The 23,422-nt window shown below is 38.5% G+C and overlaps 2 protein-coding genes across 2 annotated transcripts; both read right to left on the reverse strand.

Moving 5' to 3' along the window:
- Window positions 1–3,203: 3,203 nt before the first annotated feature.
- Window positions 3,204–6,295, reverse strand: LOC120435944 (prostate stem cell antigen-like). The gene is made up of 3 exons (XM_039606176.1): window positions 6,136–6,295; window positions 4,157–4,267; window positions 3,204–3,829 (listed from the first exon to the last, which is right to left on the reverse strand). Exons 1-3 carry the CDS (start codon window positions 6,185–6,187, stop codon window positions 3,615–3,617), a joined length of 378 nt encoding a protein of 125 aa, XP_039462110.1. The 5' UTR covers window positions 6,188–6,295; the 3' UTR covers window positions 3,204–3,614.
- A 7,442-nt stretch (window positions 6,296–13,737) lies between these two features.
- spaca4l (sperm acrosome associated 4 like) lies at window positions 13,738–22,702 on the reverse strand. The gene is made up of 3 exons (XM_031738114.2): window positions 22,533–22,702; window positions 15,422–15,532; window positions 13,738–14,838 (listed from the first exon to the last, which is right to left on the reverse strand). The coding sequence occupies exons 1-3, from the start codon at window positions 22,582–22,584 to the stop codon at window positions 14,618–14,620; spliced, it is 384 nt and encodes a 127-aa protein (XP_031593974.1). The 5' UTR covers window positions 22,585–22,702; the 3' UTR covers window positions 13,738–14,617.
- Window positions 22,703–23,422: the final 720 nt, after the last annotated feature.

The raw sequence follows: 23,422 nt of genomic DNA on the forward strand, positions 1-23,422 counted from the left end.
CTGACTTGGTAATTCCTGCAAAGCACTACAAAAAAAGTATTTGTGAGAAAACATCATTTGCTGGACAACCTAAGTGTGTGTGTCTCTAAAATTCACTTCAGCTTGAAAAACAATCTGACTACAGGATGCAATGATTTTATTTTTAAGCATCACCAATGAAATGCTGTTTGTTAATATATCTGAAGGTACTTTTGAAAATGAAGACATAAGCACGTTTTTATGATTTCGTTGAGTGTTCTTTTTCACTTACCTGTAGTCTTAGGTTGTTTATGAACAAATGAAACAGGAAATACTAAATACTGAAATGCATTTGAACTTGAAGAACACTTATTCAGCATTTTTAATAGTATAGTGTTGAACAGCTTCACATTTTGCCTGTTATAATAGATTTATCTTGTATAAGCCACTTTACTGACAGTTAAACTCTACCGTGTGTTTATTAGTGCTTCTCTCTCTGTATACAGCACGTCACCATGCATGCATGGCGTAGAGCTCAAACCCACAAACTTTAGATTAAGAGATCGTATCCATCCAACTGAAATAACCAAGCTTGTTAAATTTTAGATAAACCCTTTGTTATGAGACTGATTGATTCAAATTTCTTTACCAAGCTATGTCAAACTGCATACGTCTTGGAGATAAAGAATGTGTCTTCTGGAGGAATTTGAAACATATTTAAAGAAGAAGCCAGTGGGGAGGATGCCAGACTCACACTGTGTATGTGGGAAAGTAGGGGAAAAATTGACTGACAGACACAGCTACCCTACAGCTACCTCAACAACCCGCAGTTTGTTGAGTTTAACACACAAAGGTTCATGAAGATGTCAGGAGTGAGATTTGAAACCACGCCTCCATTTGGAGATCAAAAATCTCATTTGTCTGTCAGGAGCCTATTCTTGAGCCTGGGGCCTTAGATCACTCGTCCATCCTTATGAGTCACCAAATAAGTTGCCAACGAGTTGCCTAACAACCTCTTCAAAGTCATGGCAGGAGTGGCAGTTCCTCCTTGAATACTTACTTTGTCATCCCATCTCCGAGGCTGGGCACTGCCACCCTACGGAGAAAACTCATTATCGCTGCTTATATCTGTGAGCTCATTCTTTCTGTCACTACCTACAGTCTGTGACCCTAGGTGAGGGTTGGGATGTAGGTAAATCTAGAGCATTGCTTTTTTTATTCAGCTGTCTCTTCATCCCAATAGACCACATCATCCTCAAAAAGCAGAGATGAGATCCTGAGGGTACCAAAGGGGAAGTCGTCAGCCACTTGAAATTTTGTCCAAAATTATGAAAACTCACATGAGCCCACCGTGGACTCGTGACAACATGCTGGAGATCTTACTTTGTTTTCATGTTTCTCCTGTTACTATAGTATAATCTTCATTTGTGAGATAAGCCATTTCACTGCTCTATATGAACACAACTGCAGAGAGGCCCACTCGTCCAATGTGGGGTTCGAAACAACGACCCTGAGAAGAAGTTGCATGCATGCTTGCTCTCATAAAATATACTTAACAGAGATATCACAGGTGCCCCAGATCTACCTAAGATAGCGGTCAAGGTGCTTTTATCTACCTGCAGAGCCTTTTTCGTGCAAGTTTTTGTTGGTAAGATAAGACACAGTATATATCTGTACTCCAGATCAGCATATTAACGTTATACACTCTGTATGCTAAAGTATTAAACTAAGCATAGCTGAAAAGCAGCTGTGCTCAAACTATGGTTTGAACCTGTGACCCTGTGTTGCAGCGGATCATTATGATTGTCCTAAATGATCAAAATGATGGGAAGGATTAAGATTTATGTTCACGATTTTTTAAAAACAAACAAACACTGGTTTTATAGAATCTCTGTCTATTGTTTGTTATGTATTAGCAACAATCTGCAGAGGACACCAGTGGCATCAATTAGCAAAAACTTATTCACAATTAGCCCCAGTAATTAGCCATTTTATATCTTTTCAAATTACTTAAAGACAGTGTCGTGACGCTGGAGAGCAACAGAGTGCAGTCACACTCCTTTCTGCAGTTCTATAACCTTAGGTAGGTTTGGGAAAGCATATCACATGCTGAACACTTAAAAAAAATAACAATACAAGATGCATTAAAAGGCACTCCCAGCCCAACAGTAAAAGGTTTGGCTTCATTTGATTGCTTTCACTAAAGAACTTGTTTTGCAGACCTTACGGTTACTTATGTTTGTTAAAAACAATAAATAATGGAGTGGCCTTTCTAAGGTTGACTGTACAAAGCACAATGGCTCTGTGATGTCACTGTGTCTTAAGGTTAGTGACTCAGTTTTTATGGAATGTAGACGCTTATAATACAGACGCCATTATTCTCAGAACATTTCTCGAACTATCCCCTATCTTCCAGTGCGTTTAACTGATATTTATTAAATTAAAAAAAATCAAATTGGGCTAATGAAGACTATTATATATTAAAATTTTGACACAGAAGGAACCAGAGCTAGATGATGGACTTGGCATCAATGTGTAGAGTCCTGTCATATATGATACACTTTTTGAAGTGTTTTTTTCCCTACTGGATTATCAGAAACCAGATAAAAGGAATCCATATTACCAGTGTTTGGTTCTGTTTCTGTACATCAATGACCTCTGACACACTGAATTTACATACCATGATATCAATGGTCAAAGTTATAGAAACCAGAACATCAGTGATTTAGTAGGTCTTCATTGTAATATGTGAAGTACAGAAAGAAAGTGTCAAGTTTTGTTGCCATTTGCTGGCTGTAGTGTACAAACTAAAGATATTTAAAATTATCTGAGAACTTATAGAGGCTTGTGAACTGTCATATATGGGAAATTAATGTAGCTCACGTGTTGAGTTCAGCAGTATTATACTTGGTGGAAAGTGTAGTTAGTTGTAACCATGGAAGTAAAAGGCATGAAAATATGTGGACACACCCCATGTCATAGGATTAACTGGATTACTGACCAGCCGTTTGACACTCCTTCCACCACTTGTTGATCATGAGTAATAATATCATGATCAACAAGTGATATGCAACATTTGTGGTAAAGGGATATTTCAAGTTATCACATCATTCAGTGTTTCATTAAATTCTGTCTTTATCATTTTGTGCATGCCAAATTTATCAACATGGAGAATTTTTTGTCTGTACTTAAGAAGTCATGAATTTTCATTCCAAATTAAAAAGATATTTGACCCATGTCATTTTCTTCTATTGCCTGTCATTTTGATGTTTTCAGGGTATAAACAAAGCAATTTTGCAGGTTTTTCTACAACAAAACCCTGAATTGTACAATTGGAAACAAATAGATTGATGGATAATCAGTGTAAGAATTTATTTTTCCTTTAAATCAGCTTTAAAAAGTAATTAAAAAGCAATTGAAGTAATATAATACATATTTTGAGTTGAAACTGTATCAAACTGCAGGAGAATTGCACAGAAAAACCTACAGTTTACATATTAATTTTTCTTATATACAGCAACAATTTCAGTCTTATTAAGCACATTACATCATCACACTGACACGTACTTACTTGTTAGAGATATTGTTTAACTCATTTTTTTAATTGAAGGTTTGAAATGGACTTATTATGAAATGGAAACTCATTCTCATCATCTTTAAAGACTCCACTGGCTCCAAACTGCCACCAGGGCAGCAAACAGAGCTGCAGTGAAGCTAGGCTGGATGGAGGCGGCCCCATTGCACAGGTCGGTGCTGCAGCAGGTCCTGGTGACGGTGTAGTTCACATACAAGATGGAGCCTGTCTCGTTTCTGCACTCGGCTGGTTCTATACAGCCTCGTTCATAGATGTTCAACAGGCTGATCGTAAACTCTGAGAGAGGAGAGCAGAGTTCATGTTTGGCTTGTTTATCTGAGGTTATTTCATGCAATTCATTGGATACATTGTGTACAAACATATGACTATTAAATATTATATTAGCAGACAAATAACTAAAAACCTTAAATAAGCTTACAATATAAAAAGATTGATGTCAGTACGCTGGAAACTTTCAACAAAGGTCTGAACTCCTCTCTCTAAATTGCTTTTTGACACAGTGATCAGTGGAAAGTCTAATGACTGTTGTGAGAAATCAAAATGTAATTTTGTTCACAGTTTCTCTGTAGCTGTGCCACGGAAAGTTCTGGGTGTTTCTCTTACTCGCAACTCCGGTGAAGCAGTTAGTCTGAGATTCTGTGCAATTTACAGGATCGGTGTGCATGCAGTAGCCGAGGATCTTAAAATCACACGTCTCACAGGTGAGAGATTCAACTGTGGGAAAGAAAACAATAACCAAAAAAAAGCAACTGTAAATAAAAAAGGTGCTTGGAAAGTATCAGAAAGTGTTTTAATCAACAGTGTCAAATATCTGACTCCATTTAATTACACTTTTATCAAACAGGAACCTTCGTTATCACAAAGTACACAAGCAGAAGTTGTTTTTTAACCTGCCAAGGTTAACAGGCTGTTTAGGTAAGAAAGTAATTCAAGCCATATATATATATGGCTTGTGTATGTGTCTTTCTGCATTAGCCCTGGGAAACACTGGCGACCTGTGACACCCTTTGAGATTCTTTCTGCAGGGGAATTAGGGAGGTTCATTCCAACTCTGTTTCATAAGTTGTTTCATTTGTTTTCACCTTTGTCACCAATTCGTCTAAATCCAGCCTTACAGGGTTTAACTTCGGCGATTATTCATCATTCAAAATCTACTTACATGTTCTGTTTTCTCCGAATGTTTTGGGTTTTATCATTCTGATAAATTCATAACCAACCAGTTTATCTACTTGCATTTTTCTTAGTATTCAGAATGTCATCATGCATCATGTCCTCATTATGATTCTGAGGATACAGTGAAATGTTTTTTTTTTACCAACACTTCAACTGTTGTGAATTGTTTTCATTAGAGACAAGTGATACTCATTGAGACAAAACAACAAACCTTATCTTAGGTGAGGTGCTGGCCTATCACATCATGCCAAAACGGCATTGGTATTTTGTGGCATTCATTCATTAATTCATTTGAGGCATTCAAGAGCTCAATGCATGAGGGCTTTGTTGTCTTAAAAGAGAGTGGTTGCATTAGAATAGAAATGTTTTATGATAGGATAAAAATGATCACTTCTAACATGTTTGTATGAATTTTTAGTGACCCTTTACTTTAAGGCAGCAGTACCTGACCTATAGGTGGAAAAAAGGGCAAATACACAACGGAGAGTTTGCTGATGCTATCGTGCTGACCTTCGTTTAACTTTAGCTAAAACTCCACTCAATCCTTTTTTTTAAAAAAAAAGAAAATGTTAATGATTGATAAAAAAAAAAATGTTGTAGGTTGTGGAAGGGGTGAACTCTTAGGCTTATAAAATTGGGTATGTCATGAAAGGTTTGAGAAATCCTGCTCTAAGGGGAACAAGTGGCTCCACACCATAACAGAGCCACTGGATCACCCACTGTAAGATCCAAGCCCTTTTTCCAAGGCTGCACTGAAGCTGCAGGTTAATCTGTTTCTTGATCTGTGAAAAAAATTATTTTCAGTCGTTTTACCAGAATTCCCTGATTACGGTCTGTGAATTGTGGGTGAAGACCATTTCAGATGTAAGTTTGAACAAATTTGAGTAGCAGTGATCCTTAGGCATTATGAATGGACGGTTGTGGCATAAGCTTATTGGTCCTTTAGCTATTTCTGCTTAAGCTTAAAACACACTTTTGTTTATCAGATGGTCAGAAATAACAGGAAGCTGCACAGGTCTTTATTAAATAGGGATATTTACCTATACAAAGGTCAGCACTGCCTAGGTGCCTAGACACCCTCCAAAAAGCCCAAGCTGAGCCAGATAAAACCCTGTTATTGCTTACCTTGGTTCTTTTAAGGATATTCTAATAAGAATTTGGAAAAATAGCAGTGTAAAACGTTTTAACAGTCGTATAAACACATTTTGAGTTTGTGAAATCAGACCCATCAGAAACTCTGAACAGTAGAAAAATAAATCACTACATTCAAGGTATTTATATAAATATATATGTATATATTCAGTTTTTTCCCAAGACAGGATATACACATTTTAAAGTATCTGAAATAACCAGTAGTCTAGTAGTATTTGAGTCCAAGCAGAAAGAAAAACAAGCAAACAAACTCCTACCTGCTACAAACAGAGTCATTACTGCTGCACAACTCCACAGTAATCTTTTCATCCTGATGTTTCCAGAAGTGCAGGTGAAAATGCCAAAAAGATAACTTTTATTTTATTTTTCTATGAACTCACTGTTACAGCAGCTGTGGGAAATCTGCTTTGAGGAACAATGCAGTCATATCTTTATTCACTGGGGGAGTTGTATCAGAAATACACGTCAACTGGACTGATAAAGTCTGCAAGGAGTGACATGAGTGTTGCTAGATAAATATGTGTAAGAGAAAGTAAGAAAAAAGTAAACCTACTATTAACTGTAGGGTTTATGTATCAGCCCATAATAAAAAAAGTTATCTGATCCTTATCAGGTCTTGATTTAAATATATTAAATGATTTTAGAATGTGAGATGAACAACAACACATGACATATTACACCATGTCATTATTTATAGAACATTAACTAAGTCAAATTTCAGGAACAGTGCACGAGCATGAGGTGTTCAGTGCTGTGGCTGCAAAACAAGCCCAAATCATCACCCCTCCACCGCCGTGCTTTACAGTTGACATGAGCTTATGAGCTAACCTTTCTTAAACCATCGCCTAAGCACATACCTGTCAATACCTCCCTACGGCTCACTCTTATGGCTTCACAATCGACTTTGAAGAATAAGGCAGGCAAAAAAGACAACTCACCTACCGACCCAATGGTGGACGCCATTGTTGCGCTGTTAACCCAACATAAAGAGGAGCTGGCAGCAGAACTCAAGGCTGAATTCAAGTCTTCCTTCACTCAGCTTTAGGCAAAGTTCGACCAGGTTCGGCTAGCAGTGGATGAACATGGCCAGCGTTTGTCTTCGCTCGGGCTGGCAGTGGAAGATGCGGGTCAGTGGATCAAAGAGCTCAAAGAAGCATATGGTGACCTCCGAGAGGCTAACTCCAAGCTGGGCGTCAAAGTTATCGACCTAAAAGGCCTCAGCCTTTGGAAGAACCTACAAATACTTGACTTAGCAGAATCCACTCAAAGTGGTCGCCCAACTGACTTTTTCGTCGCTGCCCTCTGTGAAATCTTTGGTGGGGATATACTCACATCACCTCCAGAAATTGACAGAGCTCACCGTACCTTAGTGCCAAAGCCGAAACCGGGTGACCAACCACGACCAGTGGTTCTACACTTTCACATGTTTCAGACCAAAGAGCTCATTATCCCACGTCAGAGGGGAGTTCTCAACTACTGGGACCAGCGGATTCGTATCGTGGAGGATTACTGCCCCGAAATCTTAAACCAGAGGGCCGAGTATAGAGACATCATGGCAGAGCTTTACTACTGAGGCCTGAAGCCTCCGTTGGCATATCCTGCTCATCTCTGCATCACCTTGGTGGGAGGAGAGAGGAGGTGGCTAAGCTCCGCTGAATCCACTGTATCCCCTGGTGATACATTGACAACACCCTATTTAATTTACATCCTTTCAAAGGGCCTGGACTCACTCTGCACCTGAGATATGGTCAGGTGACGCACCATTTTAATTTCATACCCTTCTGTCTTTTCGCAACTCAGGCGTAAAAGTATTTAAATACTTCTTCTTTTTTTTTTTTTATTCACTTGCTTATCCTTCATTACTACTTTCTATGTAACTATGTCCCCCTCTTTTTCTTTTTTGTGTTTGTTTCTTTGTTTTTGTCTTTTTGTTTGTTTTTTTTGTTTGGGGGGTTTTTCTGTACATTTTATATTCATTTCCATTGTGCTGTTTACACTAACAGAGCAAACCTTTAGCTAACCATATGGATGTACCGATTTCCAAAGAAGTGCTGCAATCTTATCTTTGTATCTGTGTCATTCACACAGGGCAAATTGCCAGCTTCCTGGTACGATGCATCTATAACTTTAACTGTGAAAAAGGGGTGAGATCCAAAAGAATGTGCGTCATACAGACCAATTTCGCTCTTGAACATTGACTTTAAGATCCTAGATAAAGTGCTGGCCCATAGACTGGAAAGAGTCTTGCCATCAGTCATATCCAAGAATCAGCATGGCTTTGTTAAAGGACGCCATCTCTTCTTCAACATTCAGTGCCTTCTCAATACCCTGTACACGCCGTCCAACGACACTCCAGAATGTGTTCTTTCCCTTGATGTGGAGAAAGCTTTTGACCATGTAGAATGGAACAATTTATTTGTTGTGCTGGAATGTTTGGGTTCGGGTCAAATCAAGTACTTATATTTGTCTCCTGTTGCTTCAGTTTGTACTAATAGCCAGAAATCAAAAGCATTCCACCTTAAACGAGGCACGCGACAGGGTTGCGTTGTTATTCGATCTAGCTATTGAACCCTTAGCAATGCTTTTTCGAAGCAGTGTTCAGGGTGTACAAAGAGGTCAAACTGAACATAGTGTCTCTTTATGCTGACGATTTATTGCTTTTTATTTCAAATCCACAAACTTCGCTACCGTCTGCACTGTCGCTACTCACGCAATTCAGTCACGTCTCTGGTTATAAGTTAAATCTGTCCCAGAGTGAACTTTGTCTATTAAATGAAGAAGCGTTTCAAATAGATTGTCTGGTTTCCCTTTTAAAGTGGTCAAAGAGCAGTTTAACTGCTTGGGTATTACAATTACAAGAAAGTATAAACAACTTCTCAAAGCCAACTTTTTTACACTATTGAATAATGTCAAACAAAGCCTACTACAGTTGTCACCCCTGAGCACAACTCTGGTTGGTTGAATTAATTTAATTAAAATGAATATTCTTTCTGAATTTTTATACTTATTTCAATCTTTACTCGTTTTTATCCCTAACTCCTTCTTTACAACCCTCGATTCTATAATTCCCTCCTACATTTGGTAGGGTAAACGACCTCGAGTAGCTAAGGTGTATTTACAGACACCTGAGACTGAAGAGAGTCTGGCATTCCCCAACTTTCGCTTTTACTATTGGCCTGCCAATATTCTGGTTAAAGTCTGGGGAGGGTGTGGGCCCCACCACTTGGCTGGCAATGGAGTTAGACTCAGCTCAGTATATTTCTCTTGCCTCCTTTCTGGGTTCTTCTCTCCTTTTATCCATTGACAACTTCACATCTAATCCGATAATTCAGCACTCCCTCAGGGTGTGGGCTCAGTTCAGGAAACATTTCAGTCTTAAGAATTTCTCACTTCAAAGCTCCATCCTATCAAATCACCTATTCCTCCCTCCACCTTTGGACAATTTGTTCCAGGTCTGGTTTAGAGCAGGTATTATCTACTTTAAAGATCTCTTTATACACAGTAAACTAGCATCATTTGATCAGCTGTCAGCAAAATACATTCTTCCCAAAACTCACTTTATTTAGCTATTTACAGCTCAGACAATTTTTGCAATCCCACCTCCCCAACTTTCCAGAAGCTCGAGCTGCTAACTTACTTTGCAAGCTCCTTAGTTCACAACTATCAGGCAAGGTATAATCTATCGCATCTATAACAAACTGTGCAGTGTAACTTCAGCTCCCTTTGAAGGCCTCAAATCCACATGGGGGAAGGAGTTGGGTATAACTGTGTCAGATGACGTATGGAATTCAGTCCTCACTCTGGTAAGTTCCACGTCACTCTGCGCACGCCACTCCCTATTCCAATTCAAGGTAGTCCATAGGGCCCACTTGTCTAAATCCAAATTAGCTAAGATTTATCCTAGCTTACACCCTCACTGTAACAGGTGCTGGTATGATGATGCCAGTCTTACCCACATGTTTTAGACCTGCTGTCAGGTGCTGTCCTTTGGTTCCCTCCTGGCTAGACGTGCCATTTTGAGAAGGTGGAAGGCTGCTGCCCCGCCCAGCCTTGTTCAGTGGCTTCCTGATGTCATGTCGTGTCTCGTTCTTGAAAATATCCACGGCTCCATCCAAAATAAAAAAGGCACATTTGATAAAATCTGGAGTCTTTTTCTGACAAACTTGTCTAACTTTAAATTTAGGGATGTCCCTGCTAAATAACAGATTTGCTTATTCCACAGATGTTCGATGACCTACCACTGTAGGTTTTACTGTGTTAATGGCAATGTGAAGCTCAGCTGTGTTGCAGCTAACTTCTTTGTGGTTTGCAAGGAAAGGTTTTGTTAGTATCAATTGCCCCTCCCGGGTTGTTGTGTTGTGTTAATTATTTTTTTTTACCTAAGTTGCAACGTGAGAAGTTCTGTTTTGTATTCAATGTAACCAGTTTTTGTGTTTCCCTTTGTTTTTGTTTTCATTTTTGTAAACTGTATCCACAATCACTCAAATAAGAAATACTCTGAGGCTAAAGATGCTTTTTAGAACTTCTTTTATTTTCATAACATAGTCATTAAAAGGATAAATACAAAAGAGGAAAGCAACAACATGGAAGACTTACAAACTCAATGTTTCCCTGAAACATCTCATAGATTAACTTTCATGACGTTGGCATTGGAGGTTTGTGTTTTATGTGAAAAACAAGACTTCGCTGCATGACTATGCATAGAGGTTTACTTAATAACTGCTGAGATCCAAAGACTTCATTTTAGATAGAGTGTAAAGAACATGTTATTTCTTAGTTTTTTGGTACGAATGGATTTAGCTAGCATCGTGTGAAGTTTGATCACAACATGCTTCCCCAAGCGGAGGCCAGGACGGCTGCAGCAATGGCAGCAGAAAGGGTGATCTTGGCAGATGGGGCACCGTTTACTGCGGGGTTGCATTTATCCGTGGAGCAGCATGTGACTGTGACGTTGTAGCTGACTACTCCCAGCACGGTGTTGTTAGTTGTCGCGTTGCAAGGTAGAGTGTTATCTTGGCAGCCCTGGCTGGAGAAGCCTTTGAAGCTGGTTAGTGATGGGAAAGCTGGAGAGAGAAAAGTTACGTTAGGCTATTCAGACTTACAGAGGTGAAGAAAATATATATAGTATAAAGTTTATTGTATTTAATCTCTTTTTTTCAGTCCTATTTTAATACTGCACTTTTGTTTTTATAACTTTAAACCAGTTGAACTGACTTTTCTTTGAAGCACAGCACCTGTTAACTAGTAATTTTCCACTGTCACCAAGCTACTACCACACCCTACTTTGGCACCCTACTTTGTTTTGGCAGCTGAGGACATCGGGTATGCCTTCAGATACATTTGTGAAAGTAGACAGGTATGATTTATTTGATTCATTCCTGTGCTCACTTGCTGTGATGTTTAAAACAATCAGGAGGTGACCTACCCAGGGTTCCAGTATAGCAAGTGCTGGTGTTGGTCGAGCAGGTCTCTGTACTGCTGGACAAGCAGAGCCCCACAAGGCCAAAGCTGCACTTGTTGCATGTCAGGGAATCCACTGAAACACACAAAGGAAAGCAGAAAAGTGAACATCATTTTGACAGCTGATCAGAAGTGATTAACATATTCGCTTGGCAAGGAAACGGTCACCGGTTACTTTTCAGCCAGAGACACACATCCCGTGTTGGTCATCCGGCAAAAATCAAACATGTGGCACTACTCAGGGTGACAAAGGGAGTAGCCAAAAGTATTTTTATCAGTGGAAAAAAAAATGAGGTTGATTAAGCAGTCAGGTTTTTGTTGTTCCCCTGTCCGGTCAGTTTTGCCCTGCACCAGGTTATTACAGCTCCAGGCTCAGACACACTGCAATGGAAAAAGTCTGGTCTGCCACACCCTGTACAGAGGTGTGAGCAACAGCTGTCAGTCAATCAGGTCTATATGTTAGAAGGCTATCATCTCAATTCGGTATAGAAACACGATGCTAACAAAAACACTTTTACTAAATGGGACCTCAAAGTAGGTTTTGTTTAATTTGGAGGATTGAAAAAGAGTCAGTCTGCTGTTATTTTAGTGGACTTGTCATTTATCATAAATACACCAGAGGCCTGAACTTTTATAGCCTCACCCTGAGCAGCAGCTCAGTCAGTTTGGGCATTCATTACTCAGATAGTTTAAAAAAAACAGCACAGGCAAATATCCAAATATCATATAACGTATGAATTCTGCTTCCTGCATGCCTCACCCAGGCTTCGCAGCTTGGCAACACACAAAAATTTTTTTGCATTTCCAGAATGTGAGAAAGAGCATCTTTGGGCAAAGCTGGAGCGGATTCTCCTGACATCGTGTGGTGCTCATGTGCACTTGGCCCAAACACAAAGCAGGCACAGTGTTTGCCTCTGAGACAGTTACAGGAGTCTTACTTAGATGTTACCGTGAGGAGAATTTGACCAGTTTTGTCCAAAAATCAAGAACATCCCATCACTCTCGATAGCCCCTTAACCAGCTGTCTTCTAGTGCCCGGTGAAGTGAATGATTACCCTCAGCACAAAGAAAAAAAATCATTTTCTAAATGTTGGAATGATGGCAGATGTTTTATGTCTGAAATTATGGAAAAATAAATAAAAGCCACCACAAGAAGTAAATTATAGTTTGCCAGAGTCCTGAATTTATTTTTACCCTGCCACCAAAATAATTTACTAAAGACAATGATTTTTATCACCAAAAAGGAACTTAGCGGTGATAATCATCTAAAGTATTTCAGGAAAAAAAGATAATTTTGCACCTTTTTTTAGCTCCTCTGATTTCCTTGTATTATATAATATATCATAATATTTATGTTATTTTTGTAACCTCATTTTATCATTAACCGATGCACAGAACTGATTGGATAACCTTACCCAGCATGAAGGATGCAACAGCTACGATGACTGCAAGCACGATCTTTGCCATCTTGTGTTGATTTGGTCGTTGACTTTGGGTAAGAGTCCTCAGAAAGTCCTTCCACAGAGAGGCTGCTGGCTCTTCTCGATAAACTGATGAGCTTGTTTGGTGGGGAGAGATTTATATGTTTGACAGCTGAAGGGAGTGGACAGTTTTTTTCTAAGCCTTTTGTCTTTGTCACCTCAGGTGGAGGAGAGGGAGTGCTAATGAGGGAAGGAATGCCATGAATGATGACAGCGCTGAGGCTGGAAAATGTAAAAACACAAAACAAAACTACCGACTAAGTGGGTCTTCTTTTCAAGTAAAATTTGCTTTTATTACAGAATAATTCAAGAGTTATTTCTAGGTTTACCCCCTTTTTTCTCTAGAAATGACCTCAGAACCCCAGAATAATCTGTTTAATCTCACGTATGATACAGAAAAGATTCCCCCCGACCAACTTCAAAAGCTAAAACTAATCGTTCATAAAACTCTTAGTTCCTTTGCTGAAAGATAGAAAAGTTGCTTTTAAAAATAATAAATGTACATTTAAATAAAAATAAAAAAATAATAAAAAAACTGATTAAGGAAACACTTCCTTAAGAACTACACCAAAGCCTAAAAGATACACATCAAGAAAGTCTCTCTGTGCAAAGGGGCACTGAAACCTGGTTAACCAGTAAATCTTGCAGTTTCACAAAGATTGATTTGTTTACTGGTGATGAAACAAACCTGATACACACTTCTCTCCAGTTTCAATTGTTTTATTTAAAGACTTTGAAGCATCAAAATATACATTTTTAACCCCCAAAAAAGGATCTCTTTTAACAGTATTGCCAAATTAGCTGATCAAGATATCTGGATATAGATATTTCAGTATGAGAAAGTAGTCTATACATCACCATTACTCCAACAACGGACACACACACACACACACGAGAAAGAAAGGGGGGGGGAAAAAAAAAAAAAAAAAAACGCTTTTACCTCACAGCTTGTGAGCAGTGCGAATGTGACAAATGGAAAAAATTGAACCGATGAAGATTCTTTAAAGGGGACTGGACAATTTAAAAAACAAACAATATAGTTAGAAAAATATGAGATCATGTGTGTTTCGGTTAGCATATGAATATTATGACTAAACTGACAGTACCAAAATCAGAGTAAATGGACAGTGTGGAAACTGTAAAGTTATATTTAGAGGGAAAAAAGAAAAAAAAGAAACAGGAATGATGAACTGGTGCCAGCCTTAAGCTCCATAATGCGTTCATAAACACCCTTTATGCTTTAGGTTTCACAGGTAGTAATGAATGTTATACAGCTAGGCTCCACTTACTGCCCCTCTTAGTTTCCACTCAGTAAGATAAGAAACACATTTGGTTTAGGCTTAAAATTAAGCCCCCCCCCCCACCATCTTCAAATGCAACGCTGGCAGCGATACTCAGAGTATCAAACTCTTCGTTTGAGGCGTACCGACAGCAACAGAGCTAGAAAACGATTACGAAATTCCTCACAGGTGATTCAATTACACCAAAATGCACTTTGATATCAGTATTACACCCGATTAATATAAACAGACTTTAAGCATCTGTTACAGTGAAATGCAGGCTGACACAAATCAAGAAAAATGTTTAAAAGATTGAATTAATTGAAAAACATCTGAAATCAAAACTGCAACATACCTCAAGGACCGTAAACAAAAGACCCATAATGAAAAAAAAAAAAAAAAAAAAAAAAGAACAGAAAAAACTCTCCATGATTACAAAAACCTCATGTTTAAGGACAATTTATCGAATCTCTGGTGTGTGTTGCATCCATGTTTGCATTTTACACTGGTGGCATCTGTCAAACCAGGAGGTTTCCCACAAACACAGCAGAGATGGTGGCGAGGGCTAGGGTCAGCGTGGGGATGCCGGGCACGCCGGGTGCTGCGTTGCACAGGTCTGTGTTGCAGCATGTCTTGGTCATCTTGTAGACGGTCTTGTTTGTGCCAAAGTCCACATCTTCAGTCTTGTTGCAGTTTGCTACTGCTAGGCAACCCTTCATCTTGATGTCCAAAAATCCAACTGTGGAACAACATACAGGGTCAGCGTTTACCACTCAGGGTGCTCGCAACTTCTTTAGAGTTTTAACATGTCAGCAAGAGTCTAGAAAGTGAGCCAATTTCAGTTTGCAGAATTGGTAGCTCTTCATGCGAGGACCAAGCATTATAAAAGAGATCCTGCTACCGTTTGTCAAGTCTGGTCATGAAGCGTTTTTGCCATTGCCATTTTGAAAACTAATGTGTGAAAGATGGATTTGACTGAAACCACATGCTTTTTGTCACCAGTCAATAATCAATGAGCTTATCCTGGAAAGCCTGACAATGTAACATGGCTACATGTTACAGGTAGAAATTCACCAACTGAGAAGGATCGACTTGAATGGGAAAAAGAAACCGTCAGTTTTAAATCAATGACAAGGCAATCAAAAGTTTGTTCCTGCAGCACAAAGATCACATTTAGAAAATCCATCAGTTCACATGCAGGAGAATATGTAAAAACTCTCCCTTTGTGTTTGCATTTTAAGAATGCAGGGGTTTCACCTGAGAGCTGACGACAAGCTTTACAAGAATGCAGTGTGTTCACATTTGTAGCCACTGGCACTTACTTGCTTTCCCAACTCCACTGTAGCACTGTTCGCCGCTTGCACATGTTTTTTCAGATGTCACACACAGGCTTCCAAACCCAATGGGGCATTGGTAGCATAAGAGCGCTTGGCCTGATATCAGATTTGGAGAAAAGGGAGAAAAGAGGAAAAACAGTTTAGTTTGGTAACAGGTAACAAATGGGAGTTCAAACATTTGCATTGTTCATGGTCGCTTGAAATTGAGGCTGAGAAAAAGAGGCCTTTCAGTGTTTGTCCTCCATTAGGGTATCGATGTCTGGCATTTAACAGATAAGGACAAAGTCTTAGATAAAGAAAAATTTGACCTTCAGCCTGAAGCACAGGGGAGGTTCTCTTTAGGCCCTACATGTGTTAAAAGGAACCCTCTGGAGCGGTTCTGAGGACTTCTTTTGAGTAGATTGTAAAAGAATGTAGTCCCAGTCTTCTCATGAAAGCACTTCCTCTTATTCAATTTTAAGACCATAAATGTTGCTCATGTACGCAGAAACCCTTAGAGACCAATTCAGCTTTTATAATAAAACCTTAATCTGCTTTAAGACAAAAACAAGAAGCATGACTGATCTCAGATAACACCATCCTGGTACAAGCCGTGATTTCACAACCTGTCATTTGTGCTGTGGTTGGGGGAAGGGGGTAACTATACTTTCCCTCAGTGCAGAGAGTGTTGACAAACCTTGCAAAAAAAAACAAAAAAAAAAACAACCCCACCCCACCCAAACACCTCAGGTTAAGTGTCACCCAAGGAATTTCCAAGCTACCTTTGAGAGTGCGTCACTAGAAAGAAATGGGCACAAATTGTACAACATTGAGCAGTAACCAATGAGAGACAGGGAAATGAAAGCATTGATTTCTAATAAGCCGCAGTATTGCAAACTGCTTATACTGTGAATGCAGCATTTAAAAAAAAAAAAAAGTTTAAAATGTTCAAAGCTTACAGCTTTACCCTGAAGTCATCTTTGTAGTTCTGGGCTACAGCTAAAGTTGTTCCTAAAGTCTATCACTTTAATCATTTTGTCTTAAATGTGACAGCTTAAAATTGAAATTACAGATAATTTACAATTACTGCTACTTCTGACAAGGTAAAAACAAAAAACAAACATGTAGCTGCAGACAAAATCTCCCAGATTATTAAGAAGCTAATAAACCATCTCACGATGAGTAACAAAACAGAGCGTTCACCCTAAAAAGTAATTGTGTAACTAGCATGATGACTAAGCATTATCTGCCTTGCTGCATTGACTCATGCCCATTTTTCCCTACTCAGCTCACTAGTTCCCCCCTTTTCATCTGTCAAATACGTCATGGGAAAGAAAAGAAAAACAAAACAAACCAAGCACAATCATCACATCTCACGCTAAACAGGTAACAGGTATGCATCATCACAGGCTACATAACTGAACTGATAACCACCTTAAAAATTCATCCTCCGTTTAGACTGGAGGACTATTAGCATGTACAACACCAATAAAATGGATTCTTGTGTGGTGGCATGAGCACTGTAATAATGTGTTCTGATGTCTCAGTTCAATTTCAAAGAAAAAAAAATAAAAAAAAATAATCACACCCACACCTTTGTACACAGAAAACAACCCCACACCCTCCACAACTGGTTTCGGTTACACCCCTTAGCTCATGTCATGTGGCAGTTTTTATTTGTAATAGAAGTAAACATTAACTTTAAAATGTTTTAAAGGTTATACAGGCATGAAAATAAATCTGTATTAGGATACAACCAAGATTCTAATAACTGTATCAAAAAGCTTTCATTAAAGGACACTGGAGGTCCTGTTACTAGCGATGGGAAAGAAACGTCAAGTTACCAAATACGGCACCTTCAGTAAAAAGTAGCTATAACACAACATTTTATTTTTCCTTGCATCAAATTTGGTAGAGCTACATTTGAGAACTTTCTTATGGCAGGTTTGTTTAGTGATGGTGACAGGATATAACCAAGAGTGCTGAGAGATGTGTTGGAAGACTTCCTCTCCATCTGAAATCCAATCCAACCAGTTCCTCCACCTTCACGGAGCCAACTCATGCAGATACGTCACATGTTTATAGAAAACAAACCTGAGGTAAGGCATGTTATTTTTAGTGTTTCAGGGTTAACGGTTGCCCAGTTACAGCAGCACATTTGTTCAGTTGAGGTGACGCATCAGCATATGACTGGTGGTCTTCACTGCCAGCTGGAGAACATCATACAGTTTAAAGATCAGCCTCTGGGCACGATAAGAGTACACACAAAACCATTTATGTCACCAGCTTGAAGAAGAATAAGCAGTAAGCATGTAGTGCCTTAGATTAGGCGTGTCAAACATAAGGTCAGGGGGGGCAAGAAGAGGACACCAATTCTTCCTAATGGATAGTTTTGGAAAATTTGAAGGTGGACATTTGTTATCTTTGTGGTTATTCATGCCACAAAGTTAGTAAGTAATGTAATAAATAACAAGGAAGTTCCTGTTTTGTTTTTTTTAAACACTATACAAGTGCTTTTAACACAATGGCTGGAAGTTTCAAGGATCATTTACTCTGAATTAACAAAAGTTAGCTGCCAGAACTTCCAGCCCAGAAGCTATTTAGCATTGAACTGTAATCATTTTATTCTCAACTATTAAAATATATCACATCGAGTCCTCTTTTTAATATTTTAATTACTTTATAAATCTATATCTGAGCTACAACACTTAGACAACAAGGCATAATTCTGAAATTCCTCTTTGGTCCAGCATAAATCCGATACTTCCCTGTGTGATACCTATGAACAGTATTAATTTCAGAAATATGAAGGTGGTTAGGGAAACAAATACTTGCCTATAAATGTTTATAGTAAATATACCATGTTAAAGTGATCATTTGAGAGATTTGCAGACTGATGCACATAGGCACCTTGTACAAGAAGCTCTCCAACATTTTAAAAACATATCAGGCACAGCTCTGCTCTTTACTGAATTACCCAATTAAAAGGGGTTTGGGCAGCAGGCTGTTCTTTAATAATGAAGGAACACTCTTGAGCCGTCAAACGTGCCACATTACTCAAAGTCGAGCCTCAGTCCTACACTGCCCTCTATCACTCACAGACTAACGCTGCAGGCTGTGGACCTGTGATTTTCCACTCCGAGGTCAAAGTACGTACTAGTTGGACAAAGTATATTGAAAGGTGTTGTATCTGTGGTAATGAATGCAGAGCTAAATGAGGACATTTCTTTTGTTGTTGCAAAAGAGGCAGTGGGGTGGGGTGGGCACCGTTTACAGTGCCAGCCAACATATCAACACCACAGGACTTGAGGGGCAGGACAATTTAGGGAACAAAAAACAAAAACTCACAAGGCTCAGATTTAGAACTGTGGGAATCAGCTGGAAAAGGACGATGGGAGGAGGCACTGACTAAATACCAGCAGCCAAACAGTGAGTCATGCGCTACAATATGGAAAGAAATTAAACCAAGTCAGGAAACATCCAAACAACCTTATGAAATCTGTTATGAGGGCAACTATTTTAAGTCTTCTTGTAAGGAGGGATGATAGTCCTCACCCTGTAACCGCCCATAAAAAAAACTAAAGATTAATGTGCCTGGGCAGCTCACACGAGTTTGCGTTTGGATTTGAAGCTTAAAACTTGCCATGGGGACACCATGAATAGGAGCAGCTGGTTTGTGGTGGGAAGGGTGTCAGATATTCACATTTTTAGAAAGGGAATCAAATCCTCTCGTCTCACCTGAACAGTTATCCTGAAACAGAAAGGCAGCGAGCCAAAGAAAACACCTTATGAATACATAATTCAGAAATTAAAGCTTAGTTGAACTTTAAAATGTTTTGTTACCAATAGCCATGATTTATTTCCCTTTCAACTGTTTAAACAAGTAGTGACCATCAACTGATCATGGCAAACAAATACATTTACATTACCCGGAGCGGTGCAGGGTTTACTGTGTGCAGGGTGTAGCTAATGGCCCATCTTTACTCCCTTTGTATTCCCTCATGTTTACTTTAGTCTCAATTTAGTCTAATTTTTATAATTTCTCTTTTTGGAGAATCTCATTTACCTACCACATTGTTTTTGTGTAGTGGCTGCTATTAAATTTAGTTTCTCCCTCTAGGATTAATAAAGTAATTCATCCATGCTTGCATGTCTCCCATGTATCCAGGCGTGTGCAAGTTTGTGTCTCAAGACAGGAATTTTTCCAATGCAAGGAAAAAAAAAAAAATGTGTCTGTCTCAAGCAAGTCGAAATTGTCTCTTTGGCAGTGAACACTGTAGATTACTTAGATTTATTGACTAAGGATTTAAAGCAGCTGGTAGCCGAACAGAGGTGAAGATTTGTCTGTTTTTATGTTAGAAATGAACCAGTCCACCGTCTGGAATCCTCCACTTCAGACACACCCAAACACCTTTATACAATTATGACCATATGGGGATCACTTTTTGGTCACACAAGTAAATAGGTCAGCATTATCACCTGAAGGTACAGCAAGCAGACAGGATGACAATACAGATCCCAGAAAGGTGTGGTTTGAAATGGAATACCAAACACAGCGGTTGAAAACTCAAGGACAAAACAGGACAAAAGGTGTAAAACAAAACAAGCCGAAAAAAAAAAAAGTCCAGACAGACTCAGGAATTTGAACCCTGGGCAAACAAGACAAGTTGTTTTTTTTATGCGACTTGCTGTTTAACAGCCTGGGGTGGATTTAAAAAAAAAAAAAAAAAAAAAAAAGCACTTCTCCACATATCACAAACAAGCTGCCTCACCCTAGAACCTGCAATAAACAGCATTAGAATAAATCCCAGGATGTGCACAAAGGGTAAACACACTAAAGCCAAAGTCTTAGTCACTCAGGTGAATCATACAATACACATCATTTAACATGCTAACAAAATTTAATCCTCTAAAAAGTTAAGAAATTTGATTTCATAATATTCAGTTTACTTTGAAGTACAAAAAAAAAAACCTGTAAACCCAATTGTTAAGGTAAAAACAAGAAGACCAAATGAAAATATGAATTTTTTGCAAGTTAACAAAACAGACCTAACAATTTCACTTCTTTGAGCCACTTAAACTGTTTGAAGACTTAGCAAACCGTTAGCGCTACTACTTCTAGCTAAACCAGGTGATACTGATCATTTCTAGGCCATTGCCTCAATGATTTCTGGAGATTTTAATAATTTGTATATGAACCTTCATACAAGTTTGATTCTTTGAGAAAAAGAGTCATTTAACCACTCTTTTGGAAACCAATTCATCCATTTCAATGGGAAACTCCCAAAATCAAAACTGTAGCAGTTTATACGTTTTGTTTCTGTATATTTTAGCAAAATGGCTCAATGGTTCACTTTTTCAGTCAAATAAAAAACAGTTGTCTACCCATTACCTTTAGTTAGAGGTTTAATCACTGCTATAAATACTTTTAAAATGAATTTGTTAATTTAAGTTAACTGAAGCTTCAGTTTCACCAAATCGTTTAGCCGCCATATTTAACTAGTTTTATCTAACGCCTTCGGCAGCTTCATCTCTTTTCTGATTATTTTACACAGTTATTCACACTTTTGGCTAGCTTTAGCTAACCAATTTAAATACAACTCCCCATAGCATTTCACTTACCAGTAATACATTTTAGTCACAATGTTTTGGTCTGACTTGCTAAAGCTATTAGCAGTAAGCTAGATAATGTATGGAAGCCATATTGAAATATTGGTGAAACCTTTTTGCAAATGGTCCTTATTCAGCTATAGGGAATTTAAAAAAACCAAAGCAAATTATTATCTTAATTTGTTATGTGGGACTTGGAATGGGCACTTAAGCTTGTTAAGATAAGTTCCACAAGACAACTTATCCACTACTTTTAGCTATACGGCACCATCCTTTATGACATACTGGACCTGATACCACCACTGGTATCGAGGGGAAAGGGAGGCCATCCCTCAACTGGTTGGTGAAAGCCTCTTTGCGATTATTTTGATCACTAGCCGATTGCCACGATCACCTCTAGGTTGCATGGAAGACTCCAGTTTGTCTACAAACACTGCTCACTACTAGCTGAGCAGCAGTAAAACTTGAATGCGTGTGATGTGAAACAAAATGGAGTAAAGCTGACATTAGTGCTCAGGCACCTCTAATATTTCTGCTTTGCCAGTAGCTGTGAATGCTTACTGAAAATGTCGTCGTCTGTGCAAACTATGAGCAACCACAAAATCTAACTTGTTAATTAAGGTCCAAACTAGCAGAACTCATTTGAGATAAATGTCAGCTTTGTATGCAGATTGCCTCAAGCATTTATTTTCTGTGCAACTGACTTTATTTTTATATTTTTAAGTAGAGTGTCTCCATTTTATCAAAGTTAAACTTTGCTTAGAAGCAGTGCATTTCCATATACATTTATAGTTTACAGCATAAATAAACCACAGAGCTGTAATTTGCATTACTATTCATGAACTTTGATATGTGGCTGGGTTTTAAATGTTTAATATCTTATCTGGAACAGTCAAAAGCTCCCTACCCAGATTATCAGATAAACTAGAACATACCATTTAAAACCACAGCGAGCTAACCCACATTATGGGGAAAAATACTGATATGTGATTGGGTTTATGCCAAAAAGGGAAGCTTTTCTCATTTTTACATTGGTCTAGGTGGTGTTTACACCTTCTTTTGCGCACACACCCAGCAAAAAACAGCTCTGCACCCTCCAACAAGGACACACCCATCAAAAAAAGAAAAAGAAAAAAAAGGGATGGTAAATGGTAAAGCGTCAAGGACAAAAAATATATACACATATAAAACTGTATTAGAACATATAAAAGCTCAGTTTAGAACGAAAATAAAGATCTTAAACATAATTTAGTCCTAAAACTTGCACAAAAAAGTAAGGCTTTAATTGGGAACACACGGGACACTGCAGGTGATAGTTATTAAAATTCGACCACAGTTCAACTTAAACATTTATTGCTAAAATTCAAACTTAAGTCTTTAAAGGTAGCTGTTCACTTTAAAAGTGTTTAGAGAAAAAACATTTTTATTGAATAACTCGAATAACGGGTAACCTGAAATTAAATCGAATATTTACTTTTTTTTTTAAAAAAACAAACAAAAAACTTACCGATTGCAAAGCACAATCCGACTGCAAAAAGCTGGAGGATAACTCTGTTCATGTTGGATTAAAAGAAGAGAGGGAGAGAAACAAATGAAGAAAGTGCGCTTTAGAAGGAGCTGGCTGCTTGTGAGCTCTCAGACCGTTATAATCTCGACCAAACGACAAACTTTTCCGCCATCGCTGCATTTATAATCCTCCCCCTCCTACCCAAACGTCACCGTTACCCAATCAGAGGAGCTCATCCTGAACATCCACCATGATTGTATCGACCTTCACACAGCTCATACAGGTAGGAGGATTACCTTACAGCAGGAAGTTATAAATACAGGACAGCTGGGAAATGTTGAGTTTGTTTGTCTTGCAGCTCGTTTGTTGGTGATGATATTGACCAGTTTTCCCACTTTACCAGTCATATAAATCACACAAAGTGAGGATTTTTGATACCTTTCCATTAATACCACAGATAATTATCAGACACAAAATCAGATGAAATTACAGTTTTTGTGTTATAAAAGATGCACAAAGCGTACAAAGACTATCACACAAGAACACTGGAAAACATACACTTCAAGTTTTTATTATCCTTTCTTTATCCAGGTAAAACGTCTCATTGAGCTTTAAATCTCATTTCCAAGAGAGATGTGACCAACAGGGCAGAAAAAGTTACAACAAATATAACAGATAACAAGTAAAAAACAAATACAATATTCCGTACAGACAAGTGTTCACAAGGCACATTGATGTACATGATTTCCACAGCCAGTAATAAAACATAGAGCACAATGATAGACAGTATCCAACTTCTTTAGGTACTGGGCACGTGCATTCATAAAAAGCAGATCATGGTAATCCGGTAAAGGTAAAAAAAAAAAAACAAAAAAAAACAGTTGCGTAAA

This window comes from Oreochromis aureus, linkage group 22, assembly GCF_013358895.1.
Source record: "Oreochromis aureus strain Israel breed Guangdong linkage group 22, ZZ_aureus, whole genome shotgun sequence".
NCBI lineage: Eukaryota > Metazoa > Chordata > Actinopteri > Cichliformes > Cichlidae > Oreochromis > Oreochromis aureus.